This window comes from Schistocerca cancellata, chromosome 3 (assembly GCF_023864275.1).
Source record: "Schistocerca cancellata isolate TAMUIC-IGC-003103 chromosome 3, iqSchCanc2.1, whole genome shotgun sequence".
Lineage (NCBI taxonomy): Eukaryota > Metazoa > Arthropoda > Insecta > Orthoptera > Acrididae > Schistocerca > Schistocerca cancellata.
Window position 1 is genome coordinate 382,584,226 of NC_064628.1, and position 22,921 is coordinate 382,607,146.

Below are 22,921 nucleotides of genomic sequence, written 5' to 3' on the forward strand. Positions count from 1 at the left end.
GAGCAAGCAGTAAAGGAAACAAAAGAAAAATTCGGAGTAGGTATTAAAATCCATGGAGAAGAAGTAATAACTTTGAGGTTCGCCGATGACATTGTAATTCTGTCAGAGACAGCAAAGGACTTGGAAGAGCAGTTGAACGGAATGGATGGTGTCTTGAAGGGAGGATATAAGATGAATATCAACAAAAGCAAAACGAGGATAATGGAATGTAGTCGAATTAAGTCGGGTGATGCTGAGGGAATTAGATTAGAAAATGAGACACTTAAAGTTGTAAAGGAGTTTTGCTATTTGGGGAGCAAAATAACTGATGATGGTCGAAGTAGAGAGGATATAAAATGTAGACTGGCAATGGCAAGGAAAGCGTTTCTGAAGAAGAGAAATTTGTTAACATCGAGTATTGATTTAAGTGTCAGGAAGTCATTTCTGAAAGTATTTGTATGGAGTGTAGCCATGTATGGAAGTGAAACATGGACGGTAAATAGTTTGGACAAGAAGAGAATAGAAGCTTTTGAAATGTGGTGCTACAGAAGGGTAGATCACGTAACTAATGAGGAAGTATTGAATAGGATTGGGGAGAAGAGAAGTTTGTGGTACAACTTGACCAGAAGAAGGGATCGGTTGGTAGGACATGTTCTGAGGCATCAAGGGATCACCAATTTAGTATTGGAGGGCAGCGTGGAGGGTAAAAATCGTAGGGGGAGACCAAGAGATGAATACACTAAGCAGATTCAGAAGGATGTAGGTTGCAGTAGGTACTGGGAGATGAAGAAGCTTGCACAGGATAGAGTAGCATGGAGAGCTGCATCAAACCAGTCTCAGGACTGAAGACCACAACAACAACAATGTAGATAGAGAGGTAAAAATTGACACACATGCTTGGAATGACATGTGGTTTTATTAGAACAAAAAAAACAAAGTTTACAAAATGTCCGACAGATGGCGCTGGACAGCAAAACGTCAGTGACTGCGCATGACAATCGTGTATAAAACGAGCTGTAATGAGAGAGTGAATCGGATGCGCCAGTAGTCGCAGCATGTTGACGTTACCTGACAAGGCGCTTTTAGTGAAGCTGTTTTATCATAATGGGGAATGTGCTAGTTCAGAGCTACGAACCTACCGCCCTAGGAAGGGAATTCGAACGGGTAAAGGTCCGTTGACAAATGCAACTGTGGCGATAATGATTTCGAAGTTCGAAGCCACGGTTTGTTTAGACGATAGACCCCGTAGTGGCCGACCGAGCACAAGGCGTAATGCTGCTGAGACAGTTCAGGAAGAAATGGAGACTGTTGCGGCTTCGTCTATGCACGGGGAAGTCAGCGCTCGTGCAGTCGCACGTCGCACCGCCATTCCATACACTACTGTTTGGTTGGCACTCCGATGCTATCCGTACAAAATCCATCGGCATCATGAACTGTTACCTGGCGATTTAGTGAAGCGGAGGGCATTTGCGGTGTGGGCGTTTCAAAAGATGGCGTAAGATGACGATTGGTTGACTAACGTGTTGTGGACCGACGCTCCGAGGGTCTGTCAACGCCCACAACTGCAGAATTTGGGCTACCGAACGTCCTAGAACTGTCGTGGAAACTCCATTTCACGACGAGAAAGTCACGGTATGGGTTGGATTTACCACATCTACCGTTACCGGGCCTTTTTTCTTCGAGGAAATGCGTGATTCTGGTTTTGTAACTACTACCGTGACGAGTGAGAGGTACGCCGATATGTTACAGAATCGCATCATCCCCAGCCTGGCTGATAAACACCTGCTGGTACGTACGATGTTTATGCAGGATGGCGCTCCACCCCTTATTGCTAGACGCGTGAAAGACCTCATGCGCGCGTCGTTTGGTGATGATCGTGTGCTCAGCCGCCACTTTCGTCATGCCTGGCCTCCCAGGTCCCCAAACCTCAGTCCGTGCGATTATTGGCTTGGGGTTACCTGAAGTCGCAAGTGTATCGTGATCGACCGACATCTCTAGGGATGCTGAAAGACAACATCCGACGCCAATGCCTCACCATAACTCCGGACATGCTTTACAGTGCTGTTCACAACATTATTCCTCGACTACAACTATTGTTGAGGAATGACGGTGAAAATATTGAGCATTTCCTGTAAAGAACATCATCTTTGCTTTGTCTTACTTTGTTATGCTAATTATTGCTATTCTGATCACATGAAGCTCCATCTGTCGGACATTTTTGAACTCTTGTATTTTTTTGGTTCTAATAAAACCCCATGTCAGTCCAAGCATGTGTGTCAATTTTTACCTCTCTATCTACATTATTCCGTGATTTATTCAGTTTTCAAATTTATACTGACTTTTTGATCACCTGGTACATTTTTTATTCATCTAATCTATACTATTATTGACTTCTTTTGTCAGGAATGCAATAATATAGGTTTCGTTAGCTTGTTCATTCGGTAGAGAGGTTGAAAGATGGTTAACCTTCACTTCCAGTATTTTCTGTATACTTTGCTATATTTCTTCAATACTTCCCATTTTCCAGTGAAATGTAGTCTTCAGTTTGTATTGCACCCATTAATTTTCTAATAATCTGACTTGCAATTATCTCTGTTCTGTCCAATATATAGTTCATTGTTAAGCATGTACATGTATATAAACGTTCTAGTCTTACCACTGTGGTATAGTGTCTTAGCATTGTAATTCTAGAGTTGAATTTCCCGTTGTAGATATTATTTGTTAACCATATACTCTTCCCATTGTACTAACTTTTTCGTCTATTGCAAATTTTTCTAGTCCAGTCTGCTGTATGATTTTCCTGATGTATTTAAATTGCTTAACTTCTTTTATTTTTCCTATTTGTGTTTCTGAGTATTTTGGTCCACCTTTTATATTTGTCAGTGTTATGAAAATGAAAGATTGCTGCTCACCGCACAGCGGAGATATTAAGTCACAGATAGGCACAAGAAAAAGACTATTAAACCAAATAGGCTTTCAGCCAAAAATGCCTTGATCTGAATTAGACAACACGCATCTATATTTGTCATGAATTCTGTTTTTTTTTTTTCAGTTAAAATTCTAAGACCAGTCAAAGTATTTTATTTATTTTATTTGTTGTTGTTGTGGTCTTCAGTCCTGAGATGCAGCTCTCCATGCTACTCTATCCTGTGCAAGCTGCTTCATCTCCCAGTACCTACTGCAGCCTACATCCTTCTGAATCTGCTGAGTGTATTCATCTCTTGGTCTCCTTCTTCGATTTTTACCCTCCACGCTGCCCTTCAGTACTAAACTGGTGATCCCTTGATGCCTCAGAACATGTCCTACCAACCGATCCCTTCTTCTAGTCAAGTTGTGCCACAAACTCCTCTTCTCCCCAATTCTGTTCAATACTTCCTCATTAGTTATGTGATCTACCCATCTAATATTCAGCATTCTTCTGTAGCACCACATCTCGAAAGCTTCTATTCTCTTCTTTTCCAAACTATTTATCGTCCATGTTTCACTTCCATACATGGCTACACTCCACACAAATACTTTCAGAAACGACTTCCTGACATTTAAATCTATACCTGACGTTAACAAATATCTCTTCTTCAGAAACGCTTTCCTTGCCATTGCCAGTCTACATTTTATATCCTCTCTACTTCGAACATTTTATTTATATATGTATTTATTTTGTTTCAAATTGTTTTGAGTAGTCACGCTAATCGTTATAGATCTTCTTTTAAGAATTTATAAATACATTTACAGGTCTGATAGAATTAGTTCGAGAGAATTAATCAACAATACTGAGTGCTTCATATACAGTTTGCTTTTTTTTTTATATTACACACACTACAATACAAAATGCCGGATGTCATAATCGCAATTTGGTGAGCATATTAACTTTGAGGTGTTTTCAATCTGTTAGCGGTGACGATTTCCTTCAGCTTAACATCATTATTAAGGAAGCTTGAAATATATTGAATAGCACATATATTTCTTTTCCATTTAATGTGCTCATTACGTAATGTTGATCACTCCTCTTTTGCCTTAACTGCAACCTGACGATAGTAATTTCTGTACAGAGTAGATGTCACAGTGGGTTCGAGTTGTTTCTCCTTTCGGTAAGCTGATCAGCGCATTCATAGTCCCCTTATGACGATGTGGCCCGCTATCCGTCGGAAATAGAACGATATATGGAGGTGTCTCGATCTCGTAAGATGTCGTAGGAAATCTTGTCTGCCCACGGTAGCTGAATGGTCAGCGTGACGGATTGTCAATCCTCTGGGCCCGGGTTCGATTCCCGGCTGGGATGGGGAATTTTCTCCGCCCAGGCACTGGATGTTGTGCTGTCCTCATCATCATCCTATCATCCTCATCGACTGCAGGTCGCCGAAGTGGTGTCAAATTAAAAAAACCGGCACCCGGCGAACGGTCTGCCCGACAGGGAGCCCTAGCCATACGATTAAATAAATAAGTAGAAAATCCTGCGCTACATAATTTGTGGTTTTCTCAGAAGGTGCACGTGCAAGGGACGACAGAGCACTGACGGAATCTAGACGTTTAATTCTGTTGCATGCAGTATAGCCTGTAACATAGCAAATAACTTAGCTGTTAGCACAGACGTTTCTATAAGTAGCGAGAAGGGTCGACTGTGCCCATCTGCCTCAACACAGAATGTAGCTTCTACAGAGATGAGTGGTATTTTCGATCCATCAGTGAGCAAAACATCTTCTAGTTATTCATTAATACCTGTCCTACGCCTTGCTGCAACCAGGGACCGGCTACGATACTCATTTACAAATGTAAAGGAGCTTTCGTTCTCTCATATGTACTATCACTACTAACGTCAATCGTCAGACATCATCCACAGTTGTAGACGTAACTATAACTAACGAAAATAAAACGTAAGTGGAAAGGACACACAACCTATCGGCCGAGCAAAGATGTTCTCTGCTGGATTCCAAGAGATGACGAAAGACCTAACAGAAAGCTGTTAGATGACATAAGAAAACTCGTGTTGTAGTAGCGACTTGGCTGTTTGTGGCTAAAGAAAGTAACGATTGAGAATTCTAGAAGAAACCTTTACTCAGCACTGTATGCCAGACGGTTGACTACATAATATCATCTACGTGAAATAAAATAAAAACTTGCTCTGAATCTTAATGTTCGAGACTCGAATTCGCTCGATACTTCTCGGAAGTACTCGGTACACCATGACATTTCATTCACTACTTTTCGTATGTGGAGTCACATTTCACCCGAAGTTATTGGAACGGGGCTGTCTCTCACAAACCCCCACAACAACAACAACAAAATCAAATGCAGTGAGATCAGATCCAAGCAACGTGTCGCGTTGCTGGTGACATAGTCAGATGCTTTGAGTTGTAGAAGGCACAGTGCTGTAATTGAGACAGAGAGCGAAAAATGGCTTTTGTTGCTGTGTTATTGCCGACTTCAGTCGACACACGATGGTTAATAAATAAATTGGTTCTATAACTTCATTGTTAATTTGAACTATATTCTTTCCAATATGATGGTTATACATCATTTTTGCTTTATTGCAATTATTTTTCAGGTCATCTTCCAAACTTGCACTATTCATTTCTTCCATTAGTTGTTCCCCCACAAGCAAACTATATGATCTCATTAAAAGATCGAAGCTAGTTCACATATGTTCTGTTAACATGTAATCCTAATTGGTTTTCCCATTTGAAGGATATGAAACCGTTCTCTACGTCTGCTGGAAATATTTTTAGTGATTTTACATCTCCTTGCTTCCTCTTTCAGTTTTGAAGTTCTCACTATTCTAGTATAGTCTAATGGAAACTGTAATATGTTGAGTATTATTCAGTTTATTGACAGTGTCTGAATCAGTGTCTCTTTTTTCAAGAAATAGGCGTAGATTTTGTTGACACTGACTCAGAAGCTCTCTCAAAATCTATGAATATCAATTTCTTTTTTTGTTTTTGTTTTCATAATCTGTTTTTAACAGCTTCTCCTTTACAATTTTTATTCCATCTTCTCACAGCATTTTGAAAATATTTTCGATTTTTTTTGTTTGACTTTGCGTTTTTTATCATGTTCATGTTATCGTCCGCTTCAAACTCAATTATCCTACATAGCTGCAGTGTTCCATTTGTGATTTTCTTCTCTTTGGTTTCCTGCTGATAAACAATCAAATAATTAGCAATAATTTACCGTGATTTTTAATGTTGTACGGTCGCAGGTTCGAATCCTGCCTCGGGCATGGATGTTTGTGATGTCCTTTGGTCGGTTAGGTTTAAGTAGTTCTCAGTCTAAGGGACTAAATGACCTCTGATGTTAAGTCCCATAGTGCTCAGAGCCATTTGAACCATTTTTTTAATGTTGATATATCAACTCTCAGTTAATAAGGACTCTGGCAGCAATCAAATCATTTTTCTGCTCAATGCGCAACACCTTTCATAATGTAGTCTACATAGATAAGGTGAGCGATCACTACATCTATTGTGCTATAGTTTAGGCGCTCTGTTGATTTCGCTTTTCACTGAAAATTCCACTTCCCGTAACCCAGCAACTTCAAATGGCTACAGCATCTATGCGAATAAGGCGCAAGTCTATACTTTCTTAATTCAAAGTTACGCATATTTGCATATTTTCAGTTATTTATGGTTTCTTCCAAAAAGAAACTTACGTTTGCAAGGGTGCCAGAAGCTACACATGGCCCGACGTAGTTGATCTTTAGTGGTATGTGAACCACGTAGAGAGAAGGATGGAGGAAAATGTGCAGCATTGCTACAGCTGTGGAATTCAGTTGAAACAGAAAACTATGGAACAACCAGAAATGACGGAAATCCGCTGCGGAGACACTGGAAGAAATGAAGGTTCAAAGCTGCCCGAATTTGTTTACAATACAATGAAATTTTACAGGCATTCAATCAACAACGCAAATGCTTGAAAATTCGAGAAGAGTATGAATCAAGAAAGTAGAACACAGATTAAAATCAACACGACCACCCGTCAAAAATTGAATGTGATGTTACCTGTCAAGTAAATGACGCCTGCATACGAATGCTGACACTAGAAATACAAATAAAAACACAGATCTCTAAACGAAACTACAAAGCAGATGTAACAAATATTTAAAAAATACTGCCAATGAACTATGGAAAGTTTATTTTGCCCTAACCAGAAGAACATGCGAATCAAATATTTTCATGGAATGGTGTCGAGTAAATTCAGTGCCTGAAAAGGAAGATCAAACAGCTCTTTTTAGCTTCTAGGAGAAATGAAAATAAAAGAAATTGACGAAGATAAAGAAATGCACGAACGGTAGTTCATACATGAAAGAAATTACTGAATGCGAGAATACAGATCCAGTGGGTGATCAAAAATAGATGGAAGTAGTCGGACAGATGACAAAAATACTATGCACTCTACGTACTGACATGTAGGGGAGTGTGACAACGTAGTCACAGCATGCTTGCACACATCCACTCTTCGGTTATTACACTAGGCGTGAGCTTGACGATACGTGTATTGATCTATCATGTGGATACGAGGCTAAGAAGCAGAACAAAGCAATTTCAAGTTACTTGAGAACTTTTAACATTGCAGCGCGTCAGCAATCGTGAATAATTTAATGATTATAAGGAAGTGAGGCGGATTCTTTATAATCATTAAATTTCAAGTTAGGTCTTAGCCAACTGTGGATATTAAAAGACAAGCAGATAGTAGTTCTGAAACAGCAACAATGTGATCTCGCTCGTAGCACATTCTTGGACGGTATGTTCTGAATATTTAAGATCTGCACACTCCGGCCACTACGATAACCAACTCGCTGTAAACAGTTATGGCTTCCACCAGAATAGACAAAATAATCTGAGCTCCAGTAAAAACAAACCACATATCTTTAAAAGCAGTGCCAAATTGTTTCAAAATTCAGAAAGTATGTCGTCCACTTGGCCATCTGTGATGTACTAAATATCGTGTTGACATAGAAGCAAGACTGAATGAGAATTGTAACATAATTTCGGACTTCTACGAGACTCTTTCTCGCTTACAACCCCCACAGAATGATGAAAGGAAAAAGTTTATCGCTTACTACATTTTAATGATGATGATGGTGTGATGATTTATGGTGGAAGACACTAAACATTTAGGTCATCAGCACCCTTGCATTAATGTTATGCCGAAGACGATTTTCATAATCTATGGAAGGAGATCAATAATCTGGAAAACTACGTTTGATCCCACCACAGGAAACGTAAAGCAACACCAGGAAGGTGAGGTTCAGAAAAGCACGTAATAAAACCCCAGCGAGACACAGCGGGATAAGTAAATGAAATCATGGAGAAAATACTTGTAAAGATGCTGTTAAGAAAGGGACAAATAAGCGTGGCTGGATGACGACATAGAAATAATACGTGACCCAGCCACTCTGTGACACATTAAGATTGCACACCAAACATTTAGGGAAGAATTCCGGACACCGCATAAAATTTTAAGACATAAACAACACTCGCCTCGTTATCAGTTAAAATAGAGGGAAGATCTTGCGGGAGACCCAGTTCAACCCTCAGGTCGTCATATAAAACACACTCGGTTAAAAGATGTCATACTGACAGCTGTGTCCCGCACCTCTGACATACTGGGGGCTCCTCACGACGCAAGAGGAAGCCGTGTCTCAATAGACAATGTCCCACTCTAAGCCAGTAAGGGCTACTTCTTCACACCATCGCGGGCAGAAGGAGCTGATACACTGAAGTTTTGATGGAACGCAGGTTATTGTTCCTCACTTCCAGCCACAGGGACTCCCACTAACATGTAGCCTTCTTGGTCACAAATGAAGTGACAACCCGCAGAGCGACTGGACAGAGCGGGCAGGAGGAGGAAGGGAGCAAGCCTCCTTAGCAGCAACATCAGCGAGTTCATTTCCCTGGATGCCTATGTGCCCTGGAACCCAGCAAAAAATGATTTCCTTGTTTTGTCTGTGCAACAGGATAGCGTCCTGTATCTGTTGCACCATCCGATCTTCTGGGTACATCTGTCCAACAGCGAGAATGGCACTTTGAGAATCAGAGCAGATGATAAATTTTTTGTCACGACGCCTTCTCATCTGCTCCATTGCCCTCAGGATAGCAAAAAGTTCCGCGTAATAAACTGAAAACTGCTCTGGGAGCCCTATCCTGAGGATAGTGTCGGGGAACACGACAGAGCAACCGAAAACATCTCCCTGCTTAGAACCATCCGTGTAGATGATAGTAAAATATGGGTGGCTACATAAAATTTCATTAAACTTAATTTTAAAAACATAGTCTGGGGTATAATGCTTCTTGTAAGCAGTCAGTTCTAAAAGCAATCTGGGCCTTGGTAGTAGCCAAGGGGACGCCCTACTCTACCCCTAGCTTAGGACCTTAATGCCCCCCACCTGTAATAACTCAAGGCTCTCCTTTGCACGGATCCCAAATGGCCGTGTTGCCTGTGGTCGATGATCGAACAGCCGTTCCAGTGGCGGCTGAACAACGTAACTGGATGCTGGCGATGTAAGAACAGACAGTTCCCTACATACTTGGCGTATCGCGAGAAGAAGACGTCGAATAGACAGCGGAGGCTCACCACCCTCCGCACACAAACTAGCAACAGGGCTCGTGCGATAGGCCCCTGTCGACAGCTTAATGCCCTCGTGGTGAACTGCATCCAGCATTTTAAGGTATGAAGTCCTTGCTGACCCATAATCTGACATCCGTATTCAAGCCGTGGTCGCACAAAGGCCTTATAAAGTTAGAGCAGACGTGCTCTGTCGGCTCCCCCAAGACCTAGACCTATGACTGACACATTTAAGAATGTTTAACGCCTTGAGACATCTCAGTTTCAGTTCTTTAAGGTGTGGAAACCATGTTAACTTCCCATCAAAGGTAAGACCAAGATACTTCACCTTTTCCTTAAAAGTGAGAGCAGTGTCCCCCAGTTCTAAAACGGGCAAATTAAACAGACAGTGGGAACGATTAAAATCAACACAAACTGTTTTCTCTCATGAGAATCTAAAACCTGTTGTGCAAGACCATTCCTCCAACCGCCTGATCGTTAGTTGCAATTTCCGAGTAGCTGTGGTGAGGCTGGAGGATGCACAGAAGACGGAGAAGTCGTCCACAAACAAAAGGAACATAGCACTGGACGTCGCACTGTGGTTATAATACTATTGATTGCAATGGCGAAAGCCGTGACACTTAAAACATTCCCTTGAGGGACACCATCCTCCTGCTTAAAATGGTCAGACAGAACATTCCCAACCCTGTATCTAAAATACCTGTCTGAGAGAAAGGACCGTAGACGTCCGCCGAATACCGACTGATGGAGCTGCGACAAAATATTATGCCTCCAGGTAGTGTCGTAGACCTTTTTCAAATCGAAGAAAACACCGACCGATAAGGTGTCGCTTACGAAGGAAAGCTTGTTGAATTGCAGCTTCGAGCACTGTCAGGTTATAAAGAGTGGAGCGATACCTCCTGAACCCACAATGGGAGTGACTGAGTAGGGACCTGGTATCAAGAACCCACACTAGGCGCCAGTTGACCATACGCTCCAGTGTCTTTCCTACGCAGCTTCTCAGATTAATACCACGATAACTACCAGGGTCTGCCCGATCATTTCCTGGTTTTAAAATTGGGATTAAAATAGATTCCTTCCACGAGTTGGGAAAGTCGCCAGTTATCCAAATTTTATTGAAGAAATGAAGGAGGACTTTCTTTGACCGTCGGTCCAAATGTTGCAACATGCTGTAGGTTATCAGGTCGTTTCCAGGGGTCATATCACAAGCAACTGACAATGCAGCCTCCAGCTCCCACAGAGAGAAAGGCTGGTTGTATTCTTCCATGTTGGTGGAACGGAAATCAAGATCAGCCTTCTCCTGGACTTCCCGATATCGATGGAAGGTGGGATTCTGGCTGGAATCGGCTGTAATGGATTTATATGATTCAGCCATTGTCTGAGCTATATCGCTCATCAATGTTACAAGAGACCCCTGTATTCGTACAGCTGCTATTGGCGGTGGAGAGTTGTGCCTTGAGATCCTCCTGATGGCTTCCCATACTTTACTTGCGGATGTGGACTTATTGATGGAGTTCAAGAACTCTTGCCAAGACCTCTTCTTACTCTCCCAAATTATTCTCCTCGCCTTTGCGTGCGCCATTCGAAAGTATGCAAGATTCGAATCTGTAGGGCATCGACTGAATCTGCGCATAGCTGCCCTCATCTGCCTGACTGCAAAACAATACTCATCGTTCCACCAAGGGACAGATCGCCTCATAGGCACTTCCACAGACTTTGGGATGGATGCATCGGCAGCATGGTGTATCACAGCTGTAATGTGATCCACCCAGTCCTGGACGCCATCACATCGCTCGAAAACACCTAACCGCCTGTAAAGCATCCAGTTAACCTTCTTGAATAACCATCACGGTAGCTTTCTTTCAGGGTCTGCTCCATTAGGCAGATGGATCCAGATTGGGAAATGGTCACTACCATGAAGATCATCGTCCACTGCCCACTGAGTAGTGTCCCCAAGAGCAGGCGAGCAGAAGGAGAGGTCTATGGTGGTATATGAACCTGTAGCGGTGCTAAAATGTGTGGCTTGACCCATGTTCAGCGGTATAAGATCTGTTGTGTGTAGCATATCTTCAAGTACTCGACCCTCTGGGCATGTGGCGTTAGAACCCCATAATGCACTGTGTGCATTGAAGTCCCCTAAAAGGTGAAAGGGTCAGGGTAGTTCATCAAGAAGTTGAGTGAGGACCCCACTATCAAGAGGCTCATGGGGTGGTAAGTACACAGAGCACACTGTCATGTCAGCATGGGTCACTATCCGAACAGCAACCGCTTGTAGTGTTGTTGTTAAGGGAATAGGTGAGGAGTGAAAAGTGTCTTTTACGAACACTGCAACCCCACCTTTTGCGTTGTCTCCAGTAAGGTCGTCATTTCTATAAAGGTGATAACTTCCAAGTACAGCTGTGACAGTCTCTTTGAAATGAGTCTCTTGAAGGCAGAGGCAAAAGGGTCTGTCCTGTACAAGAAGTCTTAATTTTGCCAGATGAGTCCTGTATCCATTTGCATTCCACTGAAGTATGGGAGCTATTTCGTCAATGTGGTCTTCATTTACCCCTGTCTTTGCACCAAGGTGGTGTGGCGCTTGTAGAGTGAGGCGGGGTTTTGGGGCTGACGGGGTCTGGTGATGAGGCATCAAAATCCACGATGTGCTCATCATCAGTCAGACATGCCAGAATGACGTCTGTTGGTGCCCAAGTCAGCTTTCGACCCGAATGTTGGGATCCTTTCCCTGCTCCCTTTCCCAGAAAGGGTGAGGTGGATAGGGGACAGCGAGAGCCACTTTTCTTTGAAGAAACTTGCCGTTGAGGGACACTCTGCTTTTGGGGTGCGTTTGAGCTGTGCACTGTGGAAGCATTACTGGTCTCTTCCATCGTAACTGTTTGAATCGCTATGTCTTTCACTTTACTTTGGCACATACAGGTACAGTACAAGTGCTAGAGGTGTAAAATGGAACACTGGATGTCGTCTGAGTCCTTAGTAACAGGTTTCTGCACTGACGAAGCATAAGAAGTGGCAAAGACAGGAGTTTCATCGCCTGATAGTCCTTTTTGGCTTCTGCGTATGGGATCTGCTTGGTCACTTTGATTTCCTGAATTTTGCATTCCTCTGCAAAAACAGGGCAGGCTCGGCTCCAGACTGGGTGGTTTCCAGAGCAGTTAATACGAACTGCTGGAAATGGACAGTCCATCCCAGCTTCATGGGCTGCCTTTCCACACTTCCCACAAGTTGCTTCGCCTCTGCAACTCAGCATTGTATGGCCGAAATGCTGGCATCTGAAGCATCGATAGGGTTAGGTACATAGGGTCGAACCCTAAGTCAGAGGAGACCTGCCATGATGTGTTCAGGTAGCGTTGGAGAACTGAAGGTCACAATAAAAGTGGCCATCTGTGATGTACTAAATATAGTGTTGACATAGAAGCAAGTCTAACTGAGAATTGAAACATACTTTCAGACCTTTACGAGACTCTTTCTCGCTTACAACCCCCACAGAATGATGAAAGGAAAAAGTTTGTCAAATACTACATTTTCACTTGTCATGCAGTAAGACTGCTGCATCAGACATGATGTTTTAATGTATTACTTCATTACTACTAACACTCTCTGTAACATTTTTCGAAGGCAAATTTACATATACTACTGAACATACCTGTAAAATTATGTGATTGTACAACACATAATTTAGGTATGACATCACAAACATTGAGTTGCGTGGAAACAAAGCTGCAGAGTCTAGAGATACGTGTGAAATACATATATATGTGAAATACATTAAAGATAGGTGAAAAAAATGGAGCTTGTGAGAACCCTGCAAAACTGCAGGGAAAAAGCTACTCCTAAACTTCTGGATCGATTTCAACCAAACTTGGTACAAGTTTGTGGTTATCGCATAATGCTGATCAGTAATAACACACTTTAAATTTAGTAAATGCATTCATTAGACACAAAGCAAGAAGAACAAAACATAGCATTACAAGTTGTGCGCCGAGAGACACAGAGAACAAAGCAGTTCAAAGAGGTCGGAGTGCCAGAGATGCCTCAAGTGCTACTTTCTACAGTATCTAGAAAGAAATACTGTGTAGGTGAGGTGGGTAGGACAACGTGGTGATGGAGAGAGAATGTGTGAGGAGCAGATGGACAAAGAGAGGGGGACGAGGAAATAGACAGAAAAATGGAAGAGGAGGATATGGACAGAGAGAGGGGCAGGAGGAGATGAATTGAGAAAGGGAAAATAAGGAGATGGACAGACAGAGGGAGAAGAAGAGATGGACAGAGAGGTGAGAGAAGATGGACAGAAAAGGGATGGAGGAGGATATGGACAGAAAGAGGGGAGAAAATGGACAGAGAAAGGTAAAGAGGAGAAGAATGGCATAGAGGGGGGGGGGGGGAGGAGATGGACATAGAGAGGGGAAAGAAGCAGATGGGCAGAGAGATGGAGAAGGATTGAATGGACAGAGGAGGAGTGAAGCAGATGGGCAGAGGGATGGGGAGGAGCAGATGGACAGAGGGAGGGGCAGGAGGAGATGGTCAGAGAGGGGGTTGGAGAAGATGGGAGGGAAAGGCAGAATGAGGAGGTGGACTAATACATATATACCCAGCCAACACTGGGTATTCAACTAGTATGGCAACAAAAGCAAAAGCCCTCCAGTAAATGTGGAATCACAAATGAGCAATTAGCAATATAATTGCAAATGTACAGTTACAAGCCACTGCTGATTACAGTATGAAAAACAGCCCTAGTTAATACAAAAGTATTTGAAATGTAAACTTCCAATCAGGTCCCCATTGAATTGGGCTTAAATTTTACCCAAGCCCCTTGTGCAATGTGGGCTCAAAGACTTCTTAAGTAATAGAACCCAGTACATTGTCCTCGATGGTGAGTGTTCATCGGAGGTGAGGGTATCATCTGGAGTGCCCCAGGGAAGTGTGGTAGGTCCACTGTTGTTTTCTATCTACATAAATGATCTTTTTGATAGGGTGGTAACAATGTGTGGCTGTTTGCTGATGATGCTGTGGTGTATGGGAAGGTGTCGTCGTTGAGTGACTGTAGGAGGATACAGGATGACTTGGACAGGATTTGTGATTGGTGTAAAGAATGGCAGCTAACTCTAAATATAGATAAATGTAAATTAATGCAGATGAATAGGCAAAAGAATCCTGTAATGTTTGAATACTCCATTAGTAGTGTAGCGCTTGACACAGTCATGTTGATTAAATATTTGGGCGTAACATTGCAGAGTGATATGAAGTGGGACAGGCATGTAACGGCAGTTGTGGGGAAGGCAGATAGTCATCTTCGGTTCATTGGTAGAATTTTGGGAAGATGTGGTTCATCTCTAAAGGAGACCGCTTATAAAACACTAATACGACCTATTCTTGAGTACTGCTCAAGTGTTTGGGATCCCTGTCAGGGCGGATAGAGGGAGGACATAGAAGCAATTCAGAGATGGGCTGCTAGATTTGTTACTGGTAAGTTTGATCATCACACGAGTGTTACGGAAATGCTTCAGGAACTCGGGTGGGAGTCTCTAGAGGAAAGGAGGCGTTCTTTTCATGAATCGCTACTGAGGAAATTTAGAGAACCAGCATTTGAGTCTGACTGCAGTACAATTTTACTGCCGCCAATTTACATTTCGCAGAAAGACAACAAAGCTAAGATAAGAGAGATTAGGGCTCGTACAGAGGCATATAGGCAGTAATTTTTCCCTCATTCTGTTTGGGAGTGGAACAGGGAGAGAAGATGCTAGTTGTGGTACGAGGTACCCTCCGCCACACACTGTATGGTGGATTGCGGAGTATGCATGTAGATGTAGATGTAGAATGTGGTACATGTACTATGGGGCATTGGAACATCTTGCTGCTGATGTAAGGCTTGTGGTCTAAGACAGCTAAGTCTTTCAAGGCGTCTACTTTGATTTCTAAGATCACCTTATCTCATTCCTCTGGATTTTTCTGTATGGGTTCATCTCAAAACTGAAGTGTTCAGGACTCACTCTTCCCACTGATATGGCTAAAGAACTGGGGCAGCAAAATGTACAGTGTTGTCAAGCTTTTCAAGATGATCTGGAGGTGTTTAAAAGAATTCATGACTCACTGCAGAGATGAGTGCAGTATTGCGTCCAAATGCGAGAACAAAACATGGAACACCTCCTTTAAAAGGCATGAGTGTAAACTGAAACATGTAACTTGCTGAAATAGCACTGTACTGTATTTCTTGTTGAGGTAGACGAAATGTGAAACTTCAGTCCAGTTAGAAAGACCTTCCTAATTTGCACTAGGATCATACAGTATTTCATTCTGGAGTCAGTGATGGGTCATAACTACACATTTGCAGTTACCTCTCAAACGGCTTGTTTGTGAGTTCATGTTTACTGGAGAATTTTGTCTTTTGCTCTTGTGTACTTTCACCTGCATCAGTTTCCGCTGTTAATTAAGATACTCCTTGCTTAGCTCATACTGCTATCTGTGTTTTCCGACTATTTCTCTCTATGCTTTTGAAAATCATATTAATGTGTGAATTGCAGCCTATTTCAGACTGATGGTCAAAATATACTGATGTCATAAAACTGAAACAAATAAAAATAATGTGCTGTATGTGGGAAAGTATTGATATGAACTCTGATCCCAGCTGACCATTTTGTGCTCTTCTGTAGCAATGGACTGTATGTCATAGTCAATTTTCACTCTATCTGTGGTTTAGTTCTATAATCATTGCTGACAATTCAGAAACAAGAATGTATTTTAAAAGCACTCGTTGTCCACCTGTGTCAGACCATAAGCCTACAGTTACACACGCAATATGTTATCACTGGGTAAAAGGATTTTATTGTTTATTTATTTTTAATTCCATAAATCCACATTGAAATGAATAACAAGGAAGTGGAATGCGTCAGGTTTATGTTATTATAGAAATACAAGAAAAATTTACAGTAACCAAAATGTAAATTACTGAGAATAACTTAAGATACTGTACAGAAAAAAAGATTATTTATGCATTGACTATCATAAAGCCAGAAAGATGAATAATGGCTAGCATATTAGAAATTGAAATTCTCAAAATACAAATATGAATAACAATACAAATTTACAAATGCTTGATTAAGCTTGATTAAGCTTCATGTACACATCAAGAGAGCAGAATGACTTATCCATAATGCATTTTCTTAAATTAGGTTTAATTGTAGATGGTACATTACTGTGGGCTTTGATACCTGAAGGAAAAGAATTGAAAACTTTCATGGTAGAATAGTGAACACTTTTTTGTGCAAGACTTAGATGTTTTAGATCCCTATCTAAACCAATTTTTGAGCTTTTATTGCGGTCATGGTATGCACCATTAGATGTAAAAAGAGAATAGTTATTAGAGACAAAAATCATCAAAGAAAATTAGTACTGAAATGTGGTCGTTAATGTCTGGAGCTCATGGAACAAGTTTCTACAAGAATATCTTAGATGAGTGCCACTCACAATTTTAACTTCTCTCTTATGTGCAATAAATATATTTCTTGGCTAAAAGTTGACTACCCCAAAAAAGTATACCATATGACATTATCAAGTGAAAATAGCCAAAATGAGCAGTTTTGATAGCATTCATATCATTAACAGAGGTAATTACATAAAAAGTATACCATATGACATTATCAAGTGAAAATAGCCAAAATGAGCAGCTTTGATAGCATTCATATCATTAACAGAGGTAATTACATAAAGGACATACGCTGCCACACTGAATCGTTTTTGAATGTCCAGTATATGCCCAGACCAATTAAACATGCCATCAATTAGAATGCTGAGAAACTTATCGGATTCACAATTTAATATGTTTTGGTTATCAATGTTAGAGTGGATTAGTTCATTCTCTTGTCAAGATACACAAAACTGCATATGTTGAGTTTTTTCAATATTTGAGTTAATTCATTCGACTTAAACCAGTGGTAAAGCATTACAGTTATTTTCTAGTTCACTGTTTGTACAAAGTGAGAGATTGTTGATGAAGGTAAGAAACAGTATTGGTCCCAAAATGGGTCCTTGTGGTACTCCACATTTTAGTGTGCCCCATCAGTTTCATTAAGAATTATCTTCTGCTTTCTATTGTGTAGGTATGATTCAATCCACCTATCTTTGCTACCATTCAAATCATACAAATCATACAAATAAGCATTGTGATCTACACAGTCAAAGGCCTTTGACAAGGCACAGAAAATTCCAATACATGACATTTTATTATTTACTGACTCAAGAATTTCAATTGTGTGAGAGAGAAAATGGTCTGTTTTGCTTGCCACAGTATTAACTTTTAACAAATGATCTTTTTCCTATAATTACATTTCTTGTTTCCCACGAATTTCTGTATGAGGTTACCTTCTTGTTCCAGTATATACTGGCAGTAGTTTTCTTCCTGGAAATCTCCATGCAAACTTTTTCTAAAGATTCTCACTAATAATTTTATTCCTGTACATCATCCTGCATTCAAACTCTGTTTCCATATTTCACATTATAACATATTTCTCCTATTACTAGCCTGAGATGTTCTAATCTGCAGTGAAAAGTGAATGGCTGAGATTTGTGATTTGTCTCTTTGTTTACCTTTCTGCAGCCACGACATCGCCCGCTTTCCTCTGTGGTGAGTGGTAGTAGCTGTCTTCCATTTGAACTTTGTCGATATTTCTGATTTTTGCTTTTTATTCATATTTGTAGGATTATACAATATTTCATCACAAAATGCATATTTTTTCTGTTTCAATTATTTCCGCTATGCACACACAGAAGCATAAGCACTCATCATGTTCACTCACTATATTGTGCAGATTTTAATCTATATTTAACCTAAAAGCACCAGATTTTTTGTGCTTCATCTAGAATTTCACCTATTTCTTTCGATTTGAACTTCTGCCAGTGGATGTGAAGAATGGCAACATTGGATCACAGTTGCGATGCTTTCTGTAGACTGCACATGCATGAATACTACCAGATTCCTTCCTTTTTGTGGCTTTGTTCGTTCTTGGCATGATCTTTGCAAAGTGGTACACCAGTACATGTAAAAATGTGGAATCGCCTGAAGAGGTCTGCCTCCCGGTGAGTCCAGTGTTTCATCGATGCACAGGTTTTTTATTTTCTTGGCCATTTATGGGAGATACTCCTTAAAACTGGTTTCACAAGTGCAGAAATAATGCTTCAATTCATTATTATGATGGATTAGAAGAAGTATTCAGCACATATGGAAAACAATAACAAGCCTGTTACAGAACTAATTTCTTAAATCTAATTCATGGTGTTACAGGTTTGTAGAACAATTTCAACTGGTAGACGTTTGAAGAAATATGCTCCCTGTCTCACAAAATGCACTGATACAATACTGATAATAGGTGTTAACTGAGGACTATAGGTCAGCCCTATAGCTCAATATGACATTTACTACAGTTGTGAAGAAAAAAACTTAGAGTACGTATGAAGGCATAATAGGTTTATTATCCCATCCATGTTAAATCCACATTGGATTGGGAAGAGCAAATCATGATCTCTGTGTGGAACTCTCAGGGATGCCAACTTCACAACATTTTACTTTGAACAGCTGTAGCTACAGTAAGCATGTAATCAAAAATGGTCACCATTCAGAAATATCCAGATGGAATGCTGTACAGAATAGTAAGCCTAATAAACAATTTAATTAAAACTTGGATACCAGTAGTGATATTCCAAAACCCAAGTCTCCTTTTCTAGTGCATAAAAGGCATCGGATATTTATGAAACCATAATATGTTTTGTGTATTGCTTTGCAAATAAAAATATGGTACTACTATTAAACTGACAATGACAAATTGTCATCATTCCAAAGTCTGATGAAAATAATACCAAAACTGAGTAAAAGTAGCACAACTAAACTATTAAATCGTCACAGTTCTCATGGAGAGAGGAAATCTGATACTGCACTGTGTATATATATTTTTCACTTTCTTAATTTTGTTAGCAATTACTTAGTCTGGTGTGCCACATTTACAACCTGCCAGTAATAATGAACTGCTGGCCACTTCAGACTGTATGATTATTATCTTCACTCTGACTTGTCCACCAGTCTCCATGACTAATCATCCAACAACAGCAATGCTTCCCATTTGCATTAGATAAATTTGTAGCAGGGGGCTACTTTTGCTTGATTTGATTTATATTTGATCCTTTTCATTATTTTTTGTACAAGTTAACTGAAAGAAAACTTTATGGTATGGCATGCCATCTCAGGCAGTGATGCCAACACTTTCCAGCTAATGAGCTTTGCTATTGTGCCAATGTTTCCACAACAAAAACAGTCTAACTTCATTAAGGAATGACAAATATAAATACTCTACTTTCAATTTTGTCTAATTCATTCTTGCTGTAATCTGAAGAGATTGCAGTTGCTTAGGCTTTCTGACCTGACGACCTGACGACGGTTCAATCCCGCGTCTGGCCATCCCGATTTAGGTTTTCCGTGATTTCTCTAAATCACTCCAGGCATATGCCGGGATGGTTCCTTTCAAAGGGCACGGCCGACTTCCTTCCTCATCCTTCCCTAATCTGATGAGACTGATGACCTCGCTGTCTGTTCTCCTTCCCCAAACAAACCAACCAACCAAACTTCCTGAAATCCACATTAGCAGCGTGCTTAGAGGCAGTGTTCCCTCATAAGACCAGTACAGAGACACCAAAGCCTGTAAAATAATATTAGTGCAGATACCACAACACAATGTGAGAGGCTTCTACACAATATGCGTTATTGGCTGTCTGGCAGTTCCCATGTAAGCCCACAGTTTATCAATACTGTTGCTGAAGACTGGCCAGCCAAAACTGGTATGGCCATAAGTGATGGATGAGCCCAGCAAAATGTAGCCTAACAGAGAACCTCTCCTTGCTGCTATGTCGATCATGAGCTTCGTAGTTGGCCTTGTTTTGTTCCAATTTAGCTCTAGGAATGTGCAGAAGTAAGAATGCAACTTTAGTTTTTGCTAGTTGTTGAGGTAAAAAAAAAATGTACAATACTTTCTATACACAAGATTGAATGGCACCACACTTTCCCTTTTTTTCAGCCAAATGCTAGTGGTATACATTCTTGTGTTTGTATTAATGTGTTTCAATCATGTGTTTGTAACATTAGTGGTGTATGACTTATATTTTATGCCTTGCTGATTTATTCATGTCATTGAAATGTTTTGTCTCGTTGTGAATAAAAAAAGGTACAGCACATTTTTATGCCCCTCTTGAAGGAACTCTCCTAGTTTTTGAGGACACCAAGGTGTGAGAATGAAGGTGGTACTGTTTGAAACAGCTTGACATATTACTGGATAATCTCTCATGCTTAAGAGATAGATAACAATGTTGGAGATATTTGTTTTCTGAAAATGAGCTCAAACTGTGTGTATGATATTAAACACAAAGGTGCTAGTTCTGAAAAATGTGCAATTGGAGGATGCTGATACTTATCGTATGTAAACTGTAATTACATCTCATACCACCAGGCACTGGACAGATACACACCAAGTAAAATGGATCATGATGGGAGGGACCTTCCATTGTATTCAGTGACTGTAAAGAAATTTCTAAGGAAATGGTGACTGCTTCATAATATGTGGAATACAATGTAGGGGGTTGGAGATACAGAAACACTGAATGTGGTGTGTTTGGCTGTCTAAAGGCCAATGACTAGTGTATCAAAATCTTAACAAAAGACATTTTACAAAACCAAAAGAAATTCTAGTCACATGTAATGGCTTCCATTAGTACCAAAGTTACTTTCCAGACGTTCATGACATGAACTGAAACTGAGGTTAGCAAAACAAAAATTGAAATGCTATCACAGTTTTCAAATGTTTCTGTACAAATAAAATTACAGAAAAATTAAATTAAAGAAGCATCTGATGCAACTTCTGTCTGTTGAGCATGATGGAAAATGTTGTGGTTTTAGGAACTGTGGCATAACTTGTTTGTTTTCATTTTCATGTATACCATTAAAGATCTGATAAAGTTTTGGTGGTATGAATAAAAGTAAAAAAAATTCTTGTATCAAAGCTGCGGAAGGCAATCTAAAGAAGAATAGATTTGTTTGGTTTTCAGACTGCTCGCAGAAATGCAATATTGTTTCCTGTGTGGAGATGATTTCCGTACTGTCCTGTGATCAATGGAGATGCAGTCCTTTGCAGAACATTGTCAAAATGAAATCTCTCATTTTTTCTCTTTCACTTCCTCATGCAGGCCTTATTGAGCTGCAGAGAGAGACATTTCAGTATCCTGGTGCATGGATACCAGTACCAGTTCCCAGAATACATTAATCTTGGCTGCTGTACACTCCCTTACATCTGTCCCTAATTCCCATAAGCATGCCCCTCCCCTCAGCTGCATGACTTATTCACACAGTACACAACATGTAATTGAATAGAAAAAAGTCTACTCAAACAGTGGCAGGAGAACACATATAAAAAAGTTATTACATATGCAAGCTTCTGGAGCCAGTAGCTCCTTCTTCTGGCAGAAGGGTTGAAGGGGAATGAAGAGGGGTTAAGGAAAATGACTCATGAGGTTTAAAGGGGTAGAGTTTGGAAAAGTTACTCAGCACTTCTCATCCCATCTGGTAAGTCTCTCCTCATTGGAGGTTCTGGGTAACGTTTCCAAACTCTACCGGTTTTCCTTAACCTCACCTGTCATTTTCCTTCACTCCTCTTCCTTCTCCTTCAACCCTTCTGCCAGAGGAAGGAGTCACTGACTCCAAAAGATTGCATATGTAATACCTTCTATACGTATGTACCCATTCTGCCACTTGCTGAGTAGATTATTCTCTGTCCAATTACTTTACTTTCGTTATATACAAAGTCCGAAGTTCAAAGTTGAAAACATTTCTTCTCCAAGAGTTGCAAGGCTTCTAAAATTCTATGGGCTGGCACACAGCACAATGTGTGCTAGGCAGTTTGACTGCTGACCTTTGGGTACACTTTACCCAAATAACCCAAAAAATATAACATTCAACTTTAATTATTCCAGGCAACATTAAAAAGTAGATGGCATGAATATAATGTAATAAATCAATAAATATGATCAGACATGATGTTTTGTAACCAAGTAGTATTATTGTTGGCGCCAGTGTTGAAGAAATGTATAAATGCTTTTTATTTTTTTTTTTAAGTTTTTCCTGTTTTTCCAATTTTAGGAGTATTAATCAGTGGCATTTTTATACTGGATATGCTGCATTTAATCATAGGAACATATACCTGTTTCTTAAATTTAAAAAAAAGTGGCAACCCCATTCATATTAATAGTATAAAACTCACTTAGGATACACTAACAAAAAGTGTTTAGCTATGAAGTGTTAATTTAATCTATCTTTAAGAAAATATACAGAGTAGATACCTATCAATCCTTTGAGATACAA

General features: G+C 40.4%; 1 protein-coding gene across 1 annotated transcript in view; it reads left to right on the forward strand.

Annotated features, from left to right (window-relative positions):
- Positions 1 to 22,921, forward strand: part of LOC126176721 (uncharacterized) — a 622,696-nt gene that overhangs the window by 581,857 nt on the left and 17,918 nt on the right. The window contains exon 7 of the mRNA XM_049923889.1: positions 18,125 to 18,151. Within this exon, the coding sequence (XP_049779846.1) occupies positions 18,125 to 18,151 (27 nt within the window). The remainder of the gene's footprint in view (positions 1 to 18,124; positions 18,152 to 22,921) is intronic.